General features: G+C 38.3%; 1 protein-coding gene across 1 annotated transcript in view; it reads left to right on the top strand.

Annotated features, from left to right (window-relative positions):
• The first annotated feature begins 6,352 nt into the window (after positions 1 to 6,352).
• The window catches only part of LOC112162635 (RNA-binding motif, single-stranded-interacting protein 3), a 430,787-nt gene continuing 418,823 nt past the window's right edge, over positions 6,353 to 18,316 (top strand). Inside the window, exons 1-2 of the mRNA XM_024298468.2 lie at positions 6,353 to 6,625; positions 9,259 to 9,438. Of these exons, the coding sequence (XP_024154236.1) occupies positions 9,265 to 9,438 (174 nt within the window). The 5' untranslated portion in view covers positions 6,353 to 6,625; positions 9,259 to 9,264. The remainder of the gene's footprint in view (positions 6,626 to 9,258; positions 9,439 to 18,316) is intronic.

Genomic DNA, 18,316 nt, shown 5'->3' with positions numbered 1-18,316 from the left:
CGGCCCAAAGGAGAATTGTTTTTCTAAAACATTTATAATCTGACTGTTATTTTCTCAGAAAATAAGCCCCCTTTGAACCAATCGGTCAGAGAAATCTATTGACCTCCTCAGCTTCGAGGAATTGCTTCACGAAGTTAAATAGAAATATATTAATAAGCTCCTACTTGGGAGGGGGAAAAAAGTAAAAACAGATAACACAACACTTCTGAGTGCCTAAATGTGTGAATCCGCAGACACGTCTACATGAGCGTAGTGGCTGGGTGCCGATTATAGTTGCACCAAATGTTGAATAGGACTTTCAAAAAACACATTCACGAGAAGCTGTGAGAAATTCACTCACACCAGCAAATGCAAAAGCTGACCACAGCCAACTAAAGGAGTGGCGCAGAAAAGCCACACAGCAAGCAACTGAAAAACAGGAAGGAGGACGCAGAACGCCCAAAAATACCAGCGTACGTCGTCTCTCGTTATGTATTTGTCTGCAGAGAGGGAAGCCTTTCTGCAAAAAAGGGGTTATCGAGAATTACATAAAAGCGACAAAATCTACTCTTCTCCAAACAAAAGTCAGATGAAACCCGCTGGAGGCGACGACCCCAACAACCCTCCTGCACACGAAACCACGGCTCCCCTTCATTAAAACTGCTAGTAACCCTGTTAGGCTGGAATAGACTCACTACGGGTAATCGCGAAAACACTTTTAATCAACGCACAGCAACAGTAGGGACCTTGCTAGAATGCATTCACTCCAAATAAAGCAGGCTCTTAATAAACAGGCGCAGCAAAACAGCTAAGACCCTGATAAGACTCCTCACACTCTCCATGGCGAAACCTGCCTGTGAATGTCTCCTGACAGCTCCTTAGCCCTTGTTAGAGAGAATCACTTCCTAATGATTCAACCCAGCTTGGAAACATCAACAACCGCAAAGTCACACTTGGGCATGTAGTTTAGACAAAGTAATAGCATGCAGACAGCGTGATTAGCTGAGGATGTGCAAGGAAATTGAAAAATCTCCAATTAGGAGCTGAGATTATGGGGGGATTTTTTAAAATGCAAATTATAGTAAACCCTTTAACACAGGGTTCTCAAACTCAATTTACCACTGAAGGCAGAGTCTGGCTGAGGCTGGGCCGTATGGGGTTCCATTTGTGTCAAAAATATGTTTTTGGGTCCACTGTCTATGTCTTTGGTCAATTGTCTATGTCTACAAGTTTATTGTGCATTTGTTCTTGGATTGTGATTGACCTCTGCCTGTCTGAGCCAGATTTAGCTTTGTGAGCTTTTAGATGTGATTAGTTCCTGTCCAAGTTAACAAACCTGCAGCAGGTGGAACCAGCTGTTTGGCCGTTTGTGACAAGTGCAAAGACATGAACAAATGCTCAATAAACTTGTTCAGTAGACATAGACAATGGAGCAAAGACATAGACAATGGATACAAGGCATAGACAACAGACCAAAGACATAGACAATGGAGCAAAGGTATAGACAACAGACCAAAGTAATAGACAATGGACCAAAGACATAGACAGTGGACCAAAGTCTTACACAGTGGACCAAGTGGACACAAAAACATATTTTTGGCATAAATGACACCCCATACAGCACTGGCCAACACATTCTCACTCCCCAGCCGTCACATATTGACGTTTTGTTGAGGACACTTTTTGACGTTTTGGGTGTCCCCAACTTGTCGTTTTTTGACGTGGTGGCTGTTCCTATTAAATCACGGTCCCCAACCTCCGGGCCACAAACCAGAACCAGTCTAGTGTTGCGATGCGTAGCGCACCAGTACCCTAACCAGATGCGGTACTGGACCCGAACTAGTACCAGACGGTGTGAACCACTACCAGATTAAGGTTAGGGTAGGGTAGCGGTACTGGATATGTACTAAGGACCAATGTGCTTCCGGTACCACAGTGCGCATCTAGGACGCGCACTGCGCATCTAGGACCTCCTGGACTGCGCACAGCCAGCACCTCAAAAACGATGATTTGGGGTCATTAACCAAACGTTAACCTGTGACGACTTGGGAATGAGAATGTGTTACAAAAAATACATGCAAATAGTCAATTTATTAAAAAAATAAAATAAGTAGCTCATTAATGTGGTCTGGGGAAGGGAGTGCCAGGTTTCCGGCACTTTAAGTGTAAATGTCCCGCCCACAAGAGCCATATACCCCACCATGATTGGTTGGTTCATCAGTGACGCACACAGCAATGCAAAAGTGCCATTCACACAAAACTTGCGAACTGTATCAACATGAAATTTTTCGTATTAAAGTGGGGGCCGGAATATATTGTGTTGGGGGCCGCAAATGGCCCGCGGGCCGCCTGCTTTAACACCTGAGGCGTCGTATGTGACGCTCAGACACGAAACATAAGGTAACTTTTCGACCGTTAACAGGACAATTCCATCGAATTATCCTGTTAACGATTAAAAAATTACAGTAAATCAAAGAGCGTAAACACTGGAGCTCCTGTGTTAAAGACTTAAACGTTTAAAAATTTGTTTGGCCATTTTTTTCCCATCATGAGGCGTTTAAGGCCTCTCTGGAAAATGGTCTGTTTACCTTTTGCACCTTGAAAAATAATAATAATGTCCTGCTTTCTGCACGCTGTTTTACACAAATGAATGCAAGAGCTCGATTTGCAAGCGCTCGTGCACGCCTGCACACACACTGATGTAAACAGGGCAGTTGACACATGGTATATCAGCAGGCGCCGTTCTTTTGTCTCCTCAGCCAAAACCACAACTCTGAGCGGCTATTATCCACCAAACTTATGCAGAAAGGACATTTAAAAGCATAAAAACATCATTTTATTGTTAAAGATCTGATTTAAATGGAGATTTTTTGAAGCAAGTGTGACTAAGCTTTTTCAGACTCTGTGACTCAGAGGCATTTACTCCTTCACACAGCTCTGGTGTATTTTTCTATGATCTGGCATGTGGTTTTTGAACTTGTGTGATGTGTCAATCATGCCAGCAGTGGGTCGACTTTGAGTCACGGAATTATGATTTTTACAGGGATGATTCAGTGGCGAAACGCTGGCACAAAAATGAAGAAAAACTACAAAAAATAAGCAGCAATTTCTCATTTTTTATTAAAAAAAAAACAAACAAAAAATCCTCTCTCTATTATAGGTATTTCTAAATGCATTTCCAGCAACACCAGACAAGCCTTTCTCGACTGCGCTGCCCACACTCACTCGTGTAAATCGATCTCATCCAACACAGCCTCATCCCACAGATGCTGTAGCTCCTTCATCCTGGATGTGAGAAATATGGGGGCCAAAGGTGCTACCCTGCAACCAGGCTGGACTGTTGAGCCTCCTCTCTCAGCATGCTGGTAACCGCCACAACTTCACAGAGCTGCCGCGTGACCCAGAAGCCTGTCAGAGACGGCAGGGTCCAGTAAACACCAAATAAAGGAAGTGGAATGAAAAAGCTGACGTGAATATCTTACTTTCTATTTTCACTCCAATCTCGTGGAAAGTGAAGACAGCACGAAATATCGTCTTTATCCGACACATTCCATTACGGAGTCTTTTTCTGTCGGCTGTCCCCACATGCTCTTAACACCTACATTTATATATTTATATGTCTAAAAAAAAAATGAAAACATGATTGAAACAAGTTACTTACATCTTGCATCAGTTTTGCAAACAGCTCTACATCCTGACGCTGGCTTTTAGTGAAGGCTGCAGCTTCCCTGGAGTGTGGCAACCCATTAAAAGAGATAAGAGCAACTTCACAATGCAGGATCCCTCTGTGAGGCGGAATCCAGGAAAAGATCTTTTTTTGCAAAAAATCTCCTTTGAGGATCAGAAAGTTTGGGAAAAAAAGTTAAAACAATCATATAATTGTATGATACAAGTGTGTTTAGTTCTAAAAATAATTTTAAAAACCTTTGGCTTTTCTCATCTTTGAAGCAAAGTCTCAAAGTGCCCCCTAGTGGGTCTTCTGCGTCTCTGCCTGCAGTGAGGTCGGGGGAACATCTGACCCCATAATGAGGTCTTGCCAGTTCACTGTGTTAATGAAGAGGGCATTTTGGAGACGGGGTCGCAGCGTAACACTCGATATGTGACAAGGTCTGAGTTCATTAGCTGCTCTGTGTTCATTAGGTGAAAATGAGTCTGTAATGGTGAGAAAATAACCTGAAGCAACACAGGAAATGAAGAAATACGGTTTTTATTTCTTTAAGAAATATTTCTGAAATGTATTTTACTTAAGTACACTGTAAAAAGTGAAACATTGGATCAATTAGGGAAAGATTTGGAATTTGTCCCATTTTAAAATATTACTTTTTATCAAATTACATTTTTGAATTGAGTAAACTATACACCCAAAAATGTGATTTGATGGAAACTAAAAATTTAAATATAACAAATTGCAGAGATTTTGTTAGTTGATCCAATAGTTCACTTTTTTCAAAGTAGAACTATTAATAGAAAAAATGTTTAAAACAAACCAAAAAATCAAGGGACATTAAAATAATTGAAAAAAAATGTCACAAAAAAAAAATCTGGCGACTAATAGTAATGTCAATAGCATCCAAATAGTAACGGGTGCCCACCAGATAGTACCCAAAAAAAGAAAATTCTGGTCACTATGCGGTGCACACCAGACAGTAACTAGATAAAAACATATTTTTCATAAATAAGTAATAATAAACTTTTGGTCACTGTCTGGTGCGCATCAGTTAGTATCAAAATAGTGTCTGTTGGTCACCAATTACTATGTGGTGTGCACCAAATAGTAATTGGTGAGCACCAGATAATAACCAGAAAAAAACATTTTCTTAAGAAAAAAAAAAGAAAAATTTCAATCACCATCTGGTGCTCACCAGATAGTAAATAAAACAAAAATGTGAACAAAAAATATTCTGGTCACTATTTGTCAGATACTATGTGGTGTGCACCAGATATTACATGGTGCACACCACATTGTAACTGTTGTGTGCAGCAGGTAGTAAACTCTAAAAAAAAGAAAAAGAAAATAAAAAGGTCACTCTCTGGTGCTCACCAGTCATTATCTAGTGTGCACCAAATAGTTATTGGTGTGCACCAGATAGTAACCAGAATTTCTTTTTTCCTTTTTTAGAAAAAAAGTTGATTTTTTAACTCTTCTTTTTCTTTGATGTCCCATTAGGGGCTCCGTAATTTTCTCTGTTTTTGAAGTCCCATTAAAAGCGTCTCAGAGGCATGTCTGAATGATAACACAAGCATCTCCGGGTCTCTTTCCCACAATGCAACCTGGCATCTGCTCCCACAATTACCACAAGATGACAATCCTCAGAAAACATCTGCTTGAGCCGGCGGGGGCCGTCATCGCTCCTGACTGTTTGTCCCCGCTGGCTGCAGTGGAGGACACACGGCTGTCTGAGGGGCCCCGAGCGGAGTGGGCCCCCGTCTCCTGCTTCTTGCGGCGCCGCCTGTTCTGGTGCCGGTCCACCTGCCTCTTCCACTGTGCCGGCATAAGCAGCTCTGTCAGAACAGACATGGGTCCGCCTGTCAGAGCAGTTGTTCTTTTGGGTAAAACCCCTTCTGCTTGGATGAGACAGGATGACAGTATGGCCTCTACTGTACGAGGAGGAACCGGCATCCATCATGCACAACAGATGGATCTATCTCTGCTAGATACAAACAAACCATCATCAAATCCATCAGTTGGTCAAATATGTCATAAAACAACCGTTTTATGCAGAACCAAGTACATGTATTTTAATCTACATTACTTAACCAGATATATTTAAAGAAACAGACATCAAATTAACCCTTTATTTTCCATCCTGCACTCATATTTTACCAAGTTTATGTTGCCACCTTGTGGCCATTTGTGAGACCTGCACTGAATTTTACTCCCTTAAAAATCTGGAATATTTTCTCAATCAAATTTTATGTATTTGTCAAATATTTGAAATTGCATTGCATTGTAGCATTGATTTTTTTTGTTTTATTCACACCAACAATTACTAAATGTAAATAACTAGATAAAAAATTAACTTAAATATTAATATTTATAATAAACATAAATAAAATGTTTTTCTAAAACATTTTTTTTTACTGGTAATTATAAAGTTATATTCAGTCTTTTGTTAATTTAAAAATGAAATATTGCTATGAGGAGATTTCAGGGAAATATAAAAATAAATATTTCAGATAAAAGTAAATATTTTATTTTACTGGGCAGCTAAATGTATGCATCTAAATATGAAATTAAAAAATAGTTGGTATTTTTGCCTCACAAACTTCTGGTTTTAATCAAAATATTCTAATTTAAATATTTGAATATTCAGAAGTTTTTGGGGTCAAATCAATCAAGGAAGAAGATTTTTCGAGGCGCACCTGAACGCAGCATGTTTGACAGCGCTCGCGGCTGTGGGAGGGAGCGCGGAGGGATTGTTTGATGACAGCAGCTCGCGGCGGCGGCGCGTGAGCCCGTCACACACTCCCTTTGAAGTGAGCCGGTGGAATCCGCTCTCCCGCTGACCCATGAACCGGCGGCCGGTTCCGGTGCCCTGCACGGTGGCTTTCCGCTTTAGAGTCCGGGCAGCAGGGATGTAAAGCCCGCCGCGGCGCCGCATCTTCAGGCGCTTCTGACCGAACCGGGAGTCCAGAAGTGACGGAGGTATTTCTGACTCTTTTACCTGAAACTTTTTATTCAGGCGCGCGCGGGTTCAAAGCTTTGGGAAGAAGTTTGGAGTTTTATCCCATTAAAATCTGCTTTTATAGCAGAGTGGGTTCTCCATGAAGGTATGGGGAACTGTCCAGTCTAATTATGACGTTTAATTCATAAAGTTGATCTAATTTAAACCTGAATTAATGTGGCCATAATTTAAAAATCATCCTCTTTCTGATAAATTACTCCTGAACTCATGGAGCTCAAATTAAAAACAGTTTAAAGGTAAAGTTTGATCTTTTGACCTGATGTTGTATCCTGCTCCTTTCATTAAAAACAGTCTATAAACGTGGATTTAAGAGGCACACAGCTCCTTCTGATTCAGAGGAACACCAGTTGACCTCATCATTTATTAAAGTCTGAGGAACCTTGATGCTGATTGCAGGTGGATAACTCTGTTCTGCCCTCCAGAGGAGGTCATCTCTTTGTTCCATCGCTTAGATTTAAGATAAAACCTGACTCATAGTCATTAATCATAATTTAAAATGTTGTGGTATTTTTTAAATATTACATTTGAGCATAAAAGGGAGGGAACAATAATTATTCAGTCAGATGAAGCATTTATCTAAAAATGATTTAAATTGTGTGTTTGCTCTTTGGTTGTAATTTGTTACATTTAAAGTTAGCAGTTTTCATCTAATTAAAATATACTGAATTCAAAAACTGAATTCAATTAAACATTATTATAACGCATTGCAGAACTTTTGTGAATTGATCCAATGTTTCACTTTTTACAGTGATAGGATCTTCTGCAGATCAGGTATTAGCTATTTAAAAAAAATGTATTTAACAATTTTGTTGTTTGTTTTTCCATCTGATTGAGATGAATGTGCGAAGAGAACTTTTGTACAGATTTCCTTACCAGTTCTAGTTGCTAAAATAAAGGGAAAAAATCATATTTTACCTGTTTCTATATATATGTATATAAATATATATGTGTATTTATGCGTATATATGTATGTATATGTATATATATATATATATATATATATATATATATACTTATATATATTAGGGATGTCCCCATCCGATCACATGATAGAAATTGGCCATGATCTGGCGGTTGATGACTATTGAAATCGGACATAGTCCCCCGATCAATATCGGATATTTAATTTATTCTTATTATAATCGCCGCTTTATATTTCAGGAATATTATTGCGGATAAATACTCCACCAGAAGTCTGCATGTCATGAGCAGATCCTTTAAAACACAGCAGAAAACAGCAGGAGTGTAAACAGGACGCTAACGTAAACAATCAGTCAAGCTAGCTGGATGATCACACATTCAGACTTCCAGGATCAATACCTCTTTAAAACACTTTAAACTGACAACAAGTGTCTCTATTGGTTGGTCTAAACACCCCCTCCTGACCCCTCCCTCACTGGCTGCTCACGCCCCTGACTCCTCCCACCCCTCCCCCGCCTGAATTTCATGCCACAATTTCCTGAAAAAAAGCACTTTTTTATCAAAAATTGCAGCTTTTCCGTATGTTTTATCTCCATAGCAACCATTCTATTTTTTGGTCGCCTTGGGCTAACAAACAGGACTTTGTCATTTTTAGAAGAATCTACAAAAGTAAACTTTCACATTACCTTGGCAACTGAGATTCTTTTGTTAATTTTGGCCACATTTCAAATATAATCAGATCGTATTGTTTCAGTGAGCTTAAGCCAACATGTATTCATGTATTCGATTTTTCCAATATTGCAGTAAAAATATGTGAGCTCATCAAGCTGTCATTAAAAATTTAAAACTTACTTCAACATTTCCCCACTAGTAGCTTCCCAATGATGCTCGAGGAGTTAAAAGAAGATAGATTGAAATCAGTGGGAGGAGTTCACTTTTGTAGAAGGTACTAGAGCGTTTTTTTTTATTTTAATTCAAGATGGAGCTTCTTCCTGGGACCAAAGGTCAATAAAACTTCAGACGTGGTTGTAAACTTAATCTAACCCCACATTTTGTGAATATTGCTTTTGAAATATTAATTTCAAAACTTCCTCTAAATACTCCCAAGAAGTGTTTTGGTTTCATTAGTTGAAGTATTTTTTTGAGCCCTATAAGAGATTTTGGCCCTGTTCATTTTTTGACGTCTTCTTCCGCTGTGATGTCATCATTATCCGTGTGGGGGCGGAGCTAGTCGTAGATATTGGGTACAAGGTGTGTGTCGTTTTGGTGAGTTTTTGAGTATATGGTGTCACATTTTTGCTCAAAGGTGCAGCAAGAAAGACGAATTGTGAATACAATCTGGTCCTTCAGTCTAGAACTGCTGCAGGACAGAATTCATTTAAAAAAATTAATTATAGTATCTCAGGCTTGTTCCGTCTTGGTTACAACAGAAAACTTTCTCCTAAATTAAAAAAAAAGGCTTAAAGGTATTTTTATGGCCACATTTTTATCTTCTTTGATGTTCAGAATGTATCTTCTTGACATAAAACAGAATATGTCAGAGTAAAAGCTCTCAGGAAGTCACTTCCTCCATCTGCTGCTACATTCATCAGCTCCACAGAAGTAGCCATCTTCCTTAGTCTCCCTCTTGTTTCACTCTACTCTCCACAATTGGATCTTTTTGGCTCCACAGAGGAAGATGGAGGTCCAAAGTGCTGCTCAGCAGCAGGAGTCCTGCCCTCTGGACGCTCCTCGGGCGGGGCACGGTCAGCACAGTGAAGTCAATGACAGACAGATGGATGCCAGCAGCAGGCCGTCCACCGACAACCACAGCAAGGACACAAAGCCGGCAAGCCAGAGAGACGACGCAAAGGTAGGTTTCAGGCACCGTTGTAGCACCGCCACAAACGATTATTTTAATAGTCGACAATCAAAGATTTTTTTTTTCCAAGATTAATCGGGTCATGCACAAAGTGGATGTGAAACATACATCTTAACCATCATTAGATAAACTAACTAAAAACTAAAAATATAGCATAACCTGTGATCATGCTAGTGTGAATGCTGTAAGCTAAAATTTAGCAGTTGAAAATGCTAGTGCTGATAGCTGAAGATGCTTAAAGTGATAGCTGAAAACACTGAAGTTGATAGCTGAAATTGCTAATAGCTGAAAACGGTGAAGCTGATAGCCGGCTAAAATATTAGTTAAAGATCAAATTAGCATACAAAACAGAAAACGGTCAAGTTAGCTAAAACAGCTAGCATGCTGCTGAAATATTAACTAAACTCCAAAGTAGCCTAAAGAAGCTAAACAAATTCAAAATGAGCTAAAACAATTAGCATGCTGCTGAAATATTAGCTAAACTCCAAATTAGCCTAATAAACAGAAACAATCCTAAATTAGCCAAAATAGTTAGCATGCAGCTGACATATTAGCTAAACTCCAAATTAGCCTAATAAACAGAAACAATCCTAAATTAGCCAAAATAGCTAGCATGCAGCTAAAATATTAGCTAAACTCCAAAATAGCCTGAAAAACCTGAACCTAATCACTGCAGCCCTACATCGTTATGCTACGTACACACTGGGTATGTGATGGCCGTTCAAGAACCAGCTCTTTTAGCGTACGGTGTTCACACTGGAATGTTGCTACCCGATACTAGCGTTGAAAGAGGTTTGGTGCAAATATCAAACTTTACTCGACATCTTTGTTAATTTTTGTTTAGATTTTATTATAAGAGAATGGGTGTAATGTTTTCTATCCTCGTGTACAATTACACGATTTTAAGTTTATTGACTAAAAATAAGCCAAATGTGCAGTCACAGGAAGTAAACAAATCTTCAAAATAAAGTGTCGGTTAAGCTTCCCATTTTCAAAGTAAAACTAGCGAGTGTGTGGAAAAAAAATAAGACTGAAGTACCGTTTACTTACACAAGTTATAGAAAAACTAATTTGTTTTAACACTGGAGCTTTAGCTTATGTATTAGAGGATGCTTATGTTTTGTTTACCGAAAATAATCAGAATGTTGACCAAAAAAAACTCCAAAATATTTTCGGCTTAGTATTTCTATGGGAAGTTTAGACAAGGATTTAGTGCGGAGATCAAGAACCCTTTAAGTGGCGCACCAATTTCGGCTTTGTTTGTGCTAGCATAGCACATAGCCTGCCTGGTAACCCTAAACTTTTTGTCTTTTATAAGGTGAAATTGAAATTTATGAAGTACACATGTAAAATTTCAATGCACCAAACGTTGAACATCCATGGACTGAATACCAGCGCTATCACCTTTTCTAAAAAATATTTCTCATCTTGTTATGCAAATTATAGCCGTTTGAATGATCGGTAAAAAGAATCGACCACTAAACTAACAGTCCTAGATGGATATATTATCAAGAAGAAGTGTTTATCACGTTAAAAGTTGATTTAAAGGAGCCACGCCATGATTTTCTTAAGTCATATATTACCTTTAGAACACAAAAAAGCTAATTATTTATTAAATATGAGTTATTTTTACTGACTCTTTTTATACCTAGAAGTAAAACAACTCAATCTCTGAGGCTCCGCCTTTTGCTCCCTGAGGGTGCCGCCCACTTCATGATGTCATCCTAGAGTCGGCGTGTCACCCACGAAAGAATGAGGGCATTTTTGTTTTTAAATGCTGACATTTAGAAGTCTAAATACAGTCTTAACAACTTAAACTATTATTTAACCACTATTAAAATAGTTGACGACTAATTTAATAGTCGATTACTTTATATAATATATAGAGTTTGAGTGTAGAAAAGTTGAAAGTTATAATGGCATTCTGCTAGTTTTTTAGACTATTTTGGCGTTTATTATGGATTTATTTAGGCTATTTTGGAGTTTAGCTAATATCTATGCTACATGCTAGCTGTTAGGCTAATTAGGATTGTTTAAGTTTCTTTTGGCTACTTTGGAGTTTAGCTAATATTTCAGCTGCATGCTAGCTATTTTGGCTAATTAGGCATTTTTTTGTTCATTTAGTCTACACTGGGGTTTAGCTAATATTTCAACTACATGCTAGCTTTTTTGGCTAACTTAGACTTTGTTTTGTTTTTAGGCTGTTTTGGAGTTTAGCTAATATTTCAGCTGCATGCTAGCTATTCTGGCTAATTTAGGATTTTTTTTTCAGTTTATTTAGGCTACTTTGGAGTTTAGCTAATATTTTAGCTACATGCTAGCTGTTTTGGCAAACTTAGGCTTTTTTATTGTTTATTAAGCTGTTTTTGAATTTTGCTAATATTTCAGCTGCATGCAAGCTATTCTGGCTAATTTAGGATTTTTTTTTTAGTTTATTTAGGCTACTTTGGAGTTTAGCTAATATTTCAGGTGCATGCTAGCTGTTTTAGCTAATTCAGGCTTTTTTTGTTTTTTTAGGGTAATTTAGTAATTAACTATTTTTTCTTGCTATCAGCATTTTAAGCTCTTAGCGTCAGCGATTTCTGCTATCAACTTCACCGTTTTTTAGCTATCAATTTCAGCATCTTCACTTACCGTCACTAGCATCTTGGGTCGCCGAATTCAGCTTACAGCATTCACACTAGCATTATTGCAGGTAATACTATATATCTAGTTTTTAGTTAGTTTAAAGCTAAAAATGGTTAAGATGTGTGCTTTACATCTACTTTATGCATGACCCGATGAGTCGACTAATCGGAAAAAATAATCGTGATTAGTCGACTACTAAAATGATTGTTTGTGGCAGCTCTAGTAGAGAAGCATGAATACGAGTTTTGAGCGAGTACGCCCGAAAAGTATTCATGTGTTTACAGACTTTTCATTGGACGTGGTCGCTTGAATGCACATTTCAATGGCTGGTTTGAAGGCAGCATCAGGTGCACTTCTGCCCTCGCCACGCTCCACCAGTGAGTCTGCGCGATCATCAGTATGCGATAAGAGTGATGGGATCCGGTCGGTTTGGGTCCTCCACTTCTAGACTGGATCCTTTAGCGTTATCTGTTGTTGAAAAGTGGAGCTGTGGTTAGCCTGCTTCCGGAGCTACGTCTACCTGATCAAACCCGAGTCTCGCCAAAAGAAAAAGCGAAAGCGTTGTGATCTGTTTTCTCAGCGGTTTCAGAGGAAGTGGGTCATGTGTTGTTGTGCAGGACCCTGTCAGAGCTGTAACCACAGCTGTAACAGCCGCGCTCAGATACGGCGAGTCTTCTGAGCTGCTTCCCACACTCTCAGCTTCAGTGACCTCAGAGCCCTTCCGCACTTGCACAAGTGACAGGAGAAATCCTGCCTGGCTGGCCGGGCTCCGTCTCAGGGGCGTCAATCATCTCTGGCAGGAGCCAGAACCGCTTCAATCAGCCTGAGAGGCTTTGTGTGGAGGGAACACACGATAGAAAACATTCAGGGGACTGCTGCTGGTAGATCTGGATGGAGGACTCGTCACGGTTCGCTGTGCAGAACTTCTTTTGTGAGGGAAAAACTGTAGAAGCTGTAAAATCTTTAGTTCAGATCATCTTTTCATTTATTTTCAAAGCAGTTTTGAGCCAAAATCCTTCAGTTTTCTAGAACATAGTTTCTGCAGAGCAGCAGGAGCTCATGAGAAAGTCACCTCTTGTGGGAGGGGCCATTGGCATGGAGCAACCCCGCCCCCTACTTTTGCTCCCCAGTGAAATGAGATGGGAACTTGTGGCGTATTGACTACATCACAAATACGATGTTTTACAAACTGGATTTTATTCGTCTGCTTCTGATTCTCAACGACTTAAATAAAGAAATACTCAGAAATGTAGTTTTGATCTTAATTTTGTGTTTATAGAAATATTTTATTAACAGAAAAATGCTACAAGAACATGTTAAATACACCCAAAAACTAATTTTTTATCAAAATGGGTCTTTATTTAACAATACATACTCACAGTGACGTGTAACGAATCCACTTTTGGAGTTTGGAGTTCAGCTAAGTTTTTTAGCAACATGCTAACGTTTTGGGCTAATTTGTTATCTACAGTGTTTCTTATAGGTTAATTCAGAGTTTAGCTAATTTTTTAGCAACATGCTAATGTTTTGAGCTAATTTGTTATCTGCAGTGTTTTTTATAGGTTAATTTAGAGTTTAGCTAATATTTTAGCAATATGTTAACATTTTTGATTAATTAGCTACTAAGGAATTTTAGGCTGTTTTGGAGTTTCGCTAGTATTTAAGCAATATGCTAGTTTTTTTTGGCTAATTTGGCATCTACTAAGGTTTTTTTATGCTAATTTGGAGTTTAGTTAGTATTTTAGCAACATGTTAACGTTTTTGGCTAATTTGTTATCTACTGAGATTTTTATAGACTAATTTGAAGTTTAAAATATTTTAAAATATATTTTTGACTAATGGGCTGCACGGTGGCGCAGTGGTTAGCGCTCTTGCCTCACAGCGAGAAGGCCCCGGTTCGACTCCCGGCTGGGACCTTTCTGTGTGGAGTTTGCATGTTCTCCCCGTGCATGCGTGGGTTTTCACCGGGGACTCCGGCTTCCTCCCACCGTCCAAAAACATGCTTCATAGGTTAATTGGTGACTCTGAATTGCCCCTAGGTGTGAATGTGAGAGTGTATGTGTGTGTGATTGAGGCCCTGTGACAGACTGGAGACCTGTCCAGGGTGTACCCCGCCTTCAACCTTCAGTAGCTGGGATAGGCTCCGGCACCCCCGCGACCCCGAAAGGGAAGAAGTGGTCAAGAAAATGGATGGATGGATTTTTGACTAATTTAGTTTATTGATAGATTTTAGGTTATTTCGGAGTTCTTCTACGTTTTTTTAATGCCACTTAAATAAAACATTGCTAATTTGTTATGTACTGTGCTTTTTATAGGCTAATTTGGAGTTTAGCTCAAGTTTAAGCAACACACTAAATATTTTTGCAAACTTGACATGTATTAGGGATTTCTAAACAATTTTACTACAATTTTTCAGAAATCTAGGTCAACTTCAGCGCTTTTTCATAGTTTTTTTTAACAAAAACGAAAGTTTAACTATTTGCAAATAACTTTTGCATTTTCAGCAGATCGCTACAGCATTTAAATTAACTTGTATCCCCATTTTAAACAAAAAGTTTCAGTATCTTCAGAGACTTCTCTATTATCCCAGCTAATGCAACATTTCTATTTCTCTTTTTAATTGTCCTCCATCAACAGAAAAATACCTCATGAACGTGCTAAAAACAGCACTGGTGGGTCTTGAAGCAGTTTATCTCTGTTTCTGCATTCAGCATCATGGTCAAAAAACATCCGTCGTTTTCTTCTGGTCTAAAAGTGGAATTTTAAAATCATTTCCCATAATTATGGTTGTAGTTTTACAGTCTGTGCATAAAAGGAATTCATTTTTGGTTGTATTAATATCTCTCAGTTCAGTGGAAGTCCTTATCTTCATCACTTCCTTCCCGCAGATTTAAAAACAACTCTTTTTAGTGATTTAACTGGACTAAGAAGCTGGCGGACCCCCAGCCATGCTGTTCCAGCCCACGCTGACTGGTTTCAGTCTGCTGTGACTGATGCTGGAAACCTCAGAGTGAAAGAGTTCACAGTAAAAGTGTGATGATGATGATGATTGTTGTGTGTCTTTGCCCGGCTTTGGCCGCCGCTGCTGTACTGGGAGGTAATGAGGCATGAAGTTATGACTGTCTTCAGTATAAGAGGGCTTCTAATAGGCTTAGCATGGCACCTATTTCTGGCTGGTCATTAGTGTATTTATTTTTCTCCTTTTCCTGGTTTTATTGTTGCTGTTTTGGTGGTCTCCAGAGTTTGTCCTGCGGCGTTTGAAAGCCCAATAAATCTGTCTGGAGCTTTAATTGATGAGCTTTAACTATCAAAATAGACTTTTATTTTCTTGTTTTTTAAAAGACAATCAAGTGTTTGTTCTAGTATGTCAGTTGATACTTTCTGTTGGTGTTTTTTAGAAGAGAATTCTTGTTAACTCTTTCATTATTCTGCTGTAACTTTTCATTAAAAGGATGATAATGATGTAGTTTACGCAGGAAAGGTCAGCCGGCTCCGCTTTGATGGCTTTGCTGAAACTCTTTAATTAATGTAAAGCTGAAGGGAAAACTGTGGAAATGTTCAATACAGACTCCTGCTGCCTTCAGTGCAGAGGATTAACACTCGCTCGATGAGGACCAGGACTTCTGCGGAGCGTTTTAGAGGTTCTGTTGGAACACTACAAACTGAGCGTATATTCAGAATAGATGAAATGTAACCTGTTTTTTACTTTATCCTTAAAAAAATCTCTTTATTCTAAAACGTACTTTCATGCATTTGTTTAGTTTCTTTGTTTCTGCGTCTTTGAACTTCATCCATAAAAATGAAATGTTCCAAAGAAATTAAATTGTTTGCATAAAGGGTATTTGTCCCTTTGTTAAAAGTTTTATTTTAGTTAAATGTTTCATTCTTGTTGAATGAGGGGAAACGGTAACTTGAACTCAGGTTTAAGACTCACACGGTCTTTTTATTTGTTTTAATTTAGTTGTTTTCAGCCCTTGATGCTGGGATTTATTTTCAGCTAAAATAAAGAGAAAAGAAAAAATATTTTTTATGTTCAAAATATGCTAAATTAAGGTAATTTTGGAGTCAAAATTGTTTGATGAGCTTTTGCATCAATATGCGTCAACGGCTTTAAAAACAAGAATAATTAAAATAAAAGAACACAATGACAGTTTATGACAATCTTTTTAATTATCACAATCAAGTTGAGACTTAAAAAAGGTTCTATTGTTAGTAAATGTAACTTTAAAATTTTTTTTTCCTTAAAAATGTTAAGAAAAGCAAAAATAATTTATGATTGAAACACAATCAAATTATGTACAAATCTTAGCAAAATGTGAGTGTTTTTATTGACTGAGTGGCTCCTCCCCCTGGCGTTCCAAACAGGAAGTGGCTCCAAGAAGCCAAAACCCAAACGTCTTCTTGATGAACCTCATTTTTAAATATATTTTTTCTGTATTTTAAGTTATAAACTGACCAATGAGATGCCTCAAAAAAAGTAGGTGGAGCCTGATGCCCCCCACATCCGACGCTGGAAGCGTCTGATTGATCTCAAGTTTTAGGGGTGTGTCTTTCTAATAAACTCACTTGTGATTGGTCAGAGTGGTTGCCATAGAAACACTGATCGAGATTGACGTCTGGCTCCATCATTGAAGAACTGAACCATTTTCTGTTGATGATGTCACACTTGCTCAGTCCAGTTCTCTTATGGAGTCAATCACACTGTGGGGAAAAAGGAAAATTTGTATCATATAATGATGCTTAATGATCATTCAGCCTATGAAAATAAACCACCACCATTATGTGATTCCATACAAGTTAAAAAGATTTAAAGTTTTACTTTAAACATGATGGCATAAATTAGGATTCGGATGATGCAGAGCGGGAACGGTTTACCACCAAATTATGTTTACTCTGAACTTTTTAATTGTTTTTTGCTATGTATTTGATTTTAACCAAATTTTCTGCAATAAATACATATATATTGAAAATGTTTATAATAATCCTAAAGGCTGAATTACAGATTAGTGACATCAAAGTCATGTCTGGCATGTTAAACACTAAATATAGAGCAAATAAATATTTTTCAAAGTTCTTTGCATTTACATATTTATTTGAAACTCCATTTAGAATTTTTTAGCAGCAGTTTTTTTAAAACTAAATCAAAATATGTTTCCTTTGTAGCTTCTTAAAGCTTCAAATATGCAAAGACATTTAAAAAGAAGTCCTGTATTTTTGTTTTTTGATTTTTGTGTAAAACTTACAATTTAATCAGATTTTTCTAGCTAATTGAGTTCATTTTCAGTCACGAACACAACTCTAAACCTGAGATCCAGAGCAGAACGGACCTGCTTTTCACTTTCTTTACTTGAATGCATCTTTCTATCTCTGTGTTTTATTGATTCTGTTAGTTTATGACACACACTGTTATCATCTGCAGACAAAATAAGAAAAAGCATTTCCCTTTTTTAGATGTTTACGATGCACAAGCTGCATTCTTTACGGCTCTTCTCCATCACTTTTATCACGGACGCTCATCTGTTTAGCTTTGACTCCTCTGAGCAGCACTTTGCTTTACTTCACTTTACTCCCATATTCAGTCACTGCGCAGATGCTTTTATGCAAGTGAGGAATAGAATTTAGTGTTTAATGCAGAGAGAAGAACAGATGAAGGGATGAAGCCGTTTGAATCGCGGAGGAGGAGAAGAAGAATATGTAAGGAAGTGGAAAGTAACTCTGATCTGTTTGTCGTGACAGGTAAATATTGGAAAAGTTTGTACCTGTTGCAAATATATCTGTACAGTTGCATGTGATAATGTGCATTCTGCAAGAGTTAATATGTGGAGTTTGCATGTTCTCCCCATGTTTTCTCCAGTGACTTCGGTTTCCTCCCACAGTCCAAAAACATGCTTCATAGGTTGATTAGTGAATCTAAGTCATCGACTGTATATAAAGACTGGACTAAGTGGCCCCTCCCTCTTGGTATTCTAAACAGAAAGTTCTTGCTGGTTCCAAGAAGCCAAAATCCCATTCTATAGACTTCTGTAGAGAAATAAACAGTTGTTCGTCAATCATTCTCATTATTGAAAGTTATTAAAAACTGGCCAATCAGATAGCTGGAAAAAGTAGGTGGAGCCTGCTGACCCCCAACAGTCAAAACCAGTGGCCGTATGGACAGAACGGGTGTGACGTCACCCATAGAAATTGCTTTACATCCGGGTCCAGTGACACTTGAAGCCAATTTAGTTGCCATTTTTCCACT

Source organism: Oryzias melastigma, linkage group LG11, assembly GCF_002922805.2.
Source record: "Oryzias melastigma strain HK-1 linkage group LG11, ASM292280v2, whole genome shotgun sequence".
NCBI classification, from domain to species: Eukaryota; Metazoa; Chordata; class Actinopteri; order Beloniformes; family Adrianichthyidae; genus Oryzias; species Oryzias melastigma.
The sequence above is the reverse complement of the archived record's forward strand: the minus strand, read 5'-3'. Positions and strand labels throughout refer to the sequence as shown.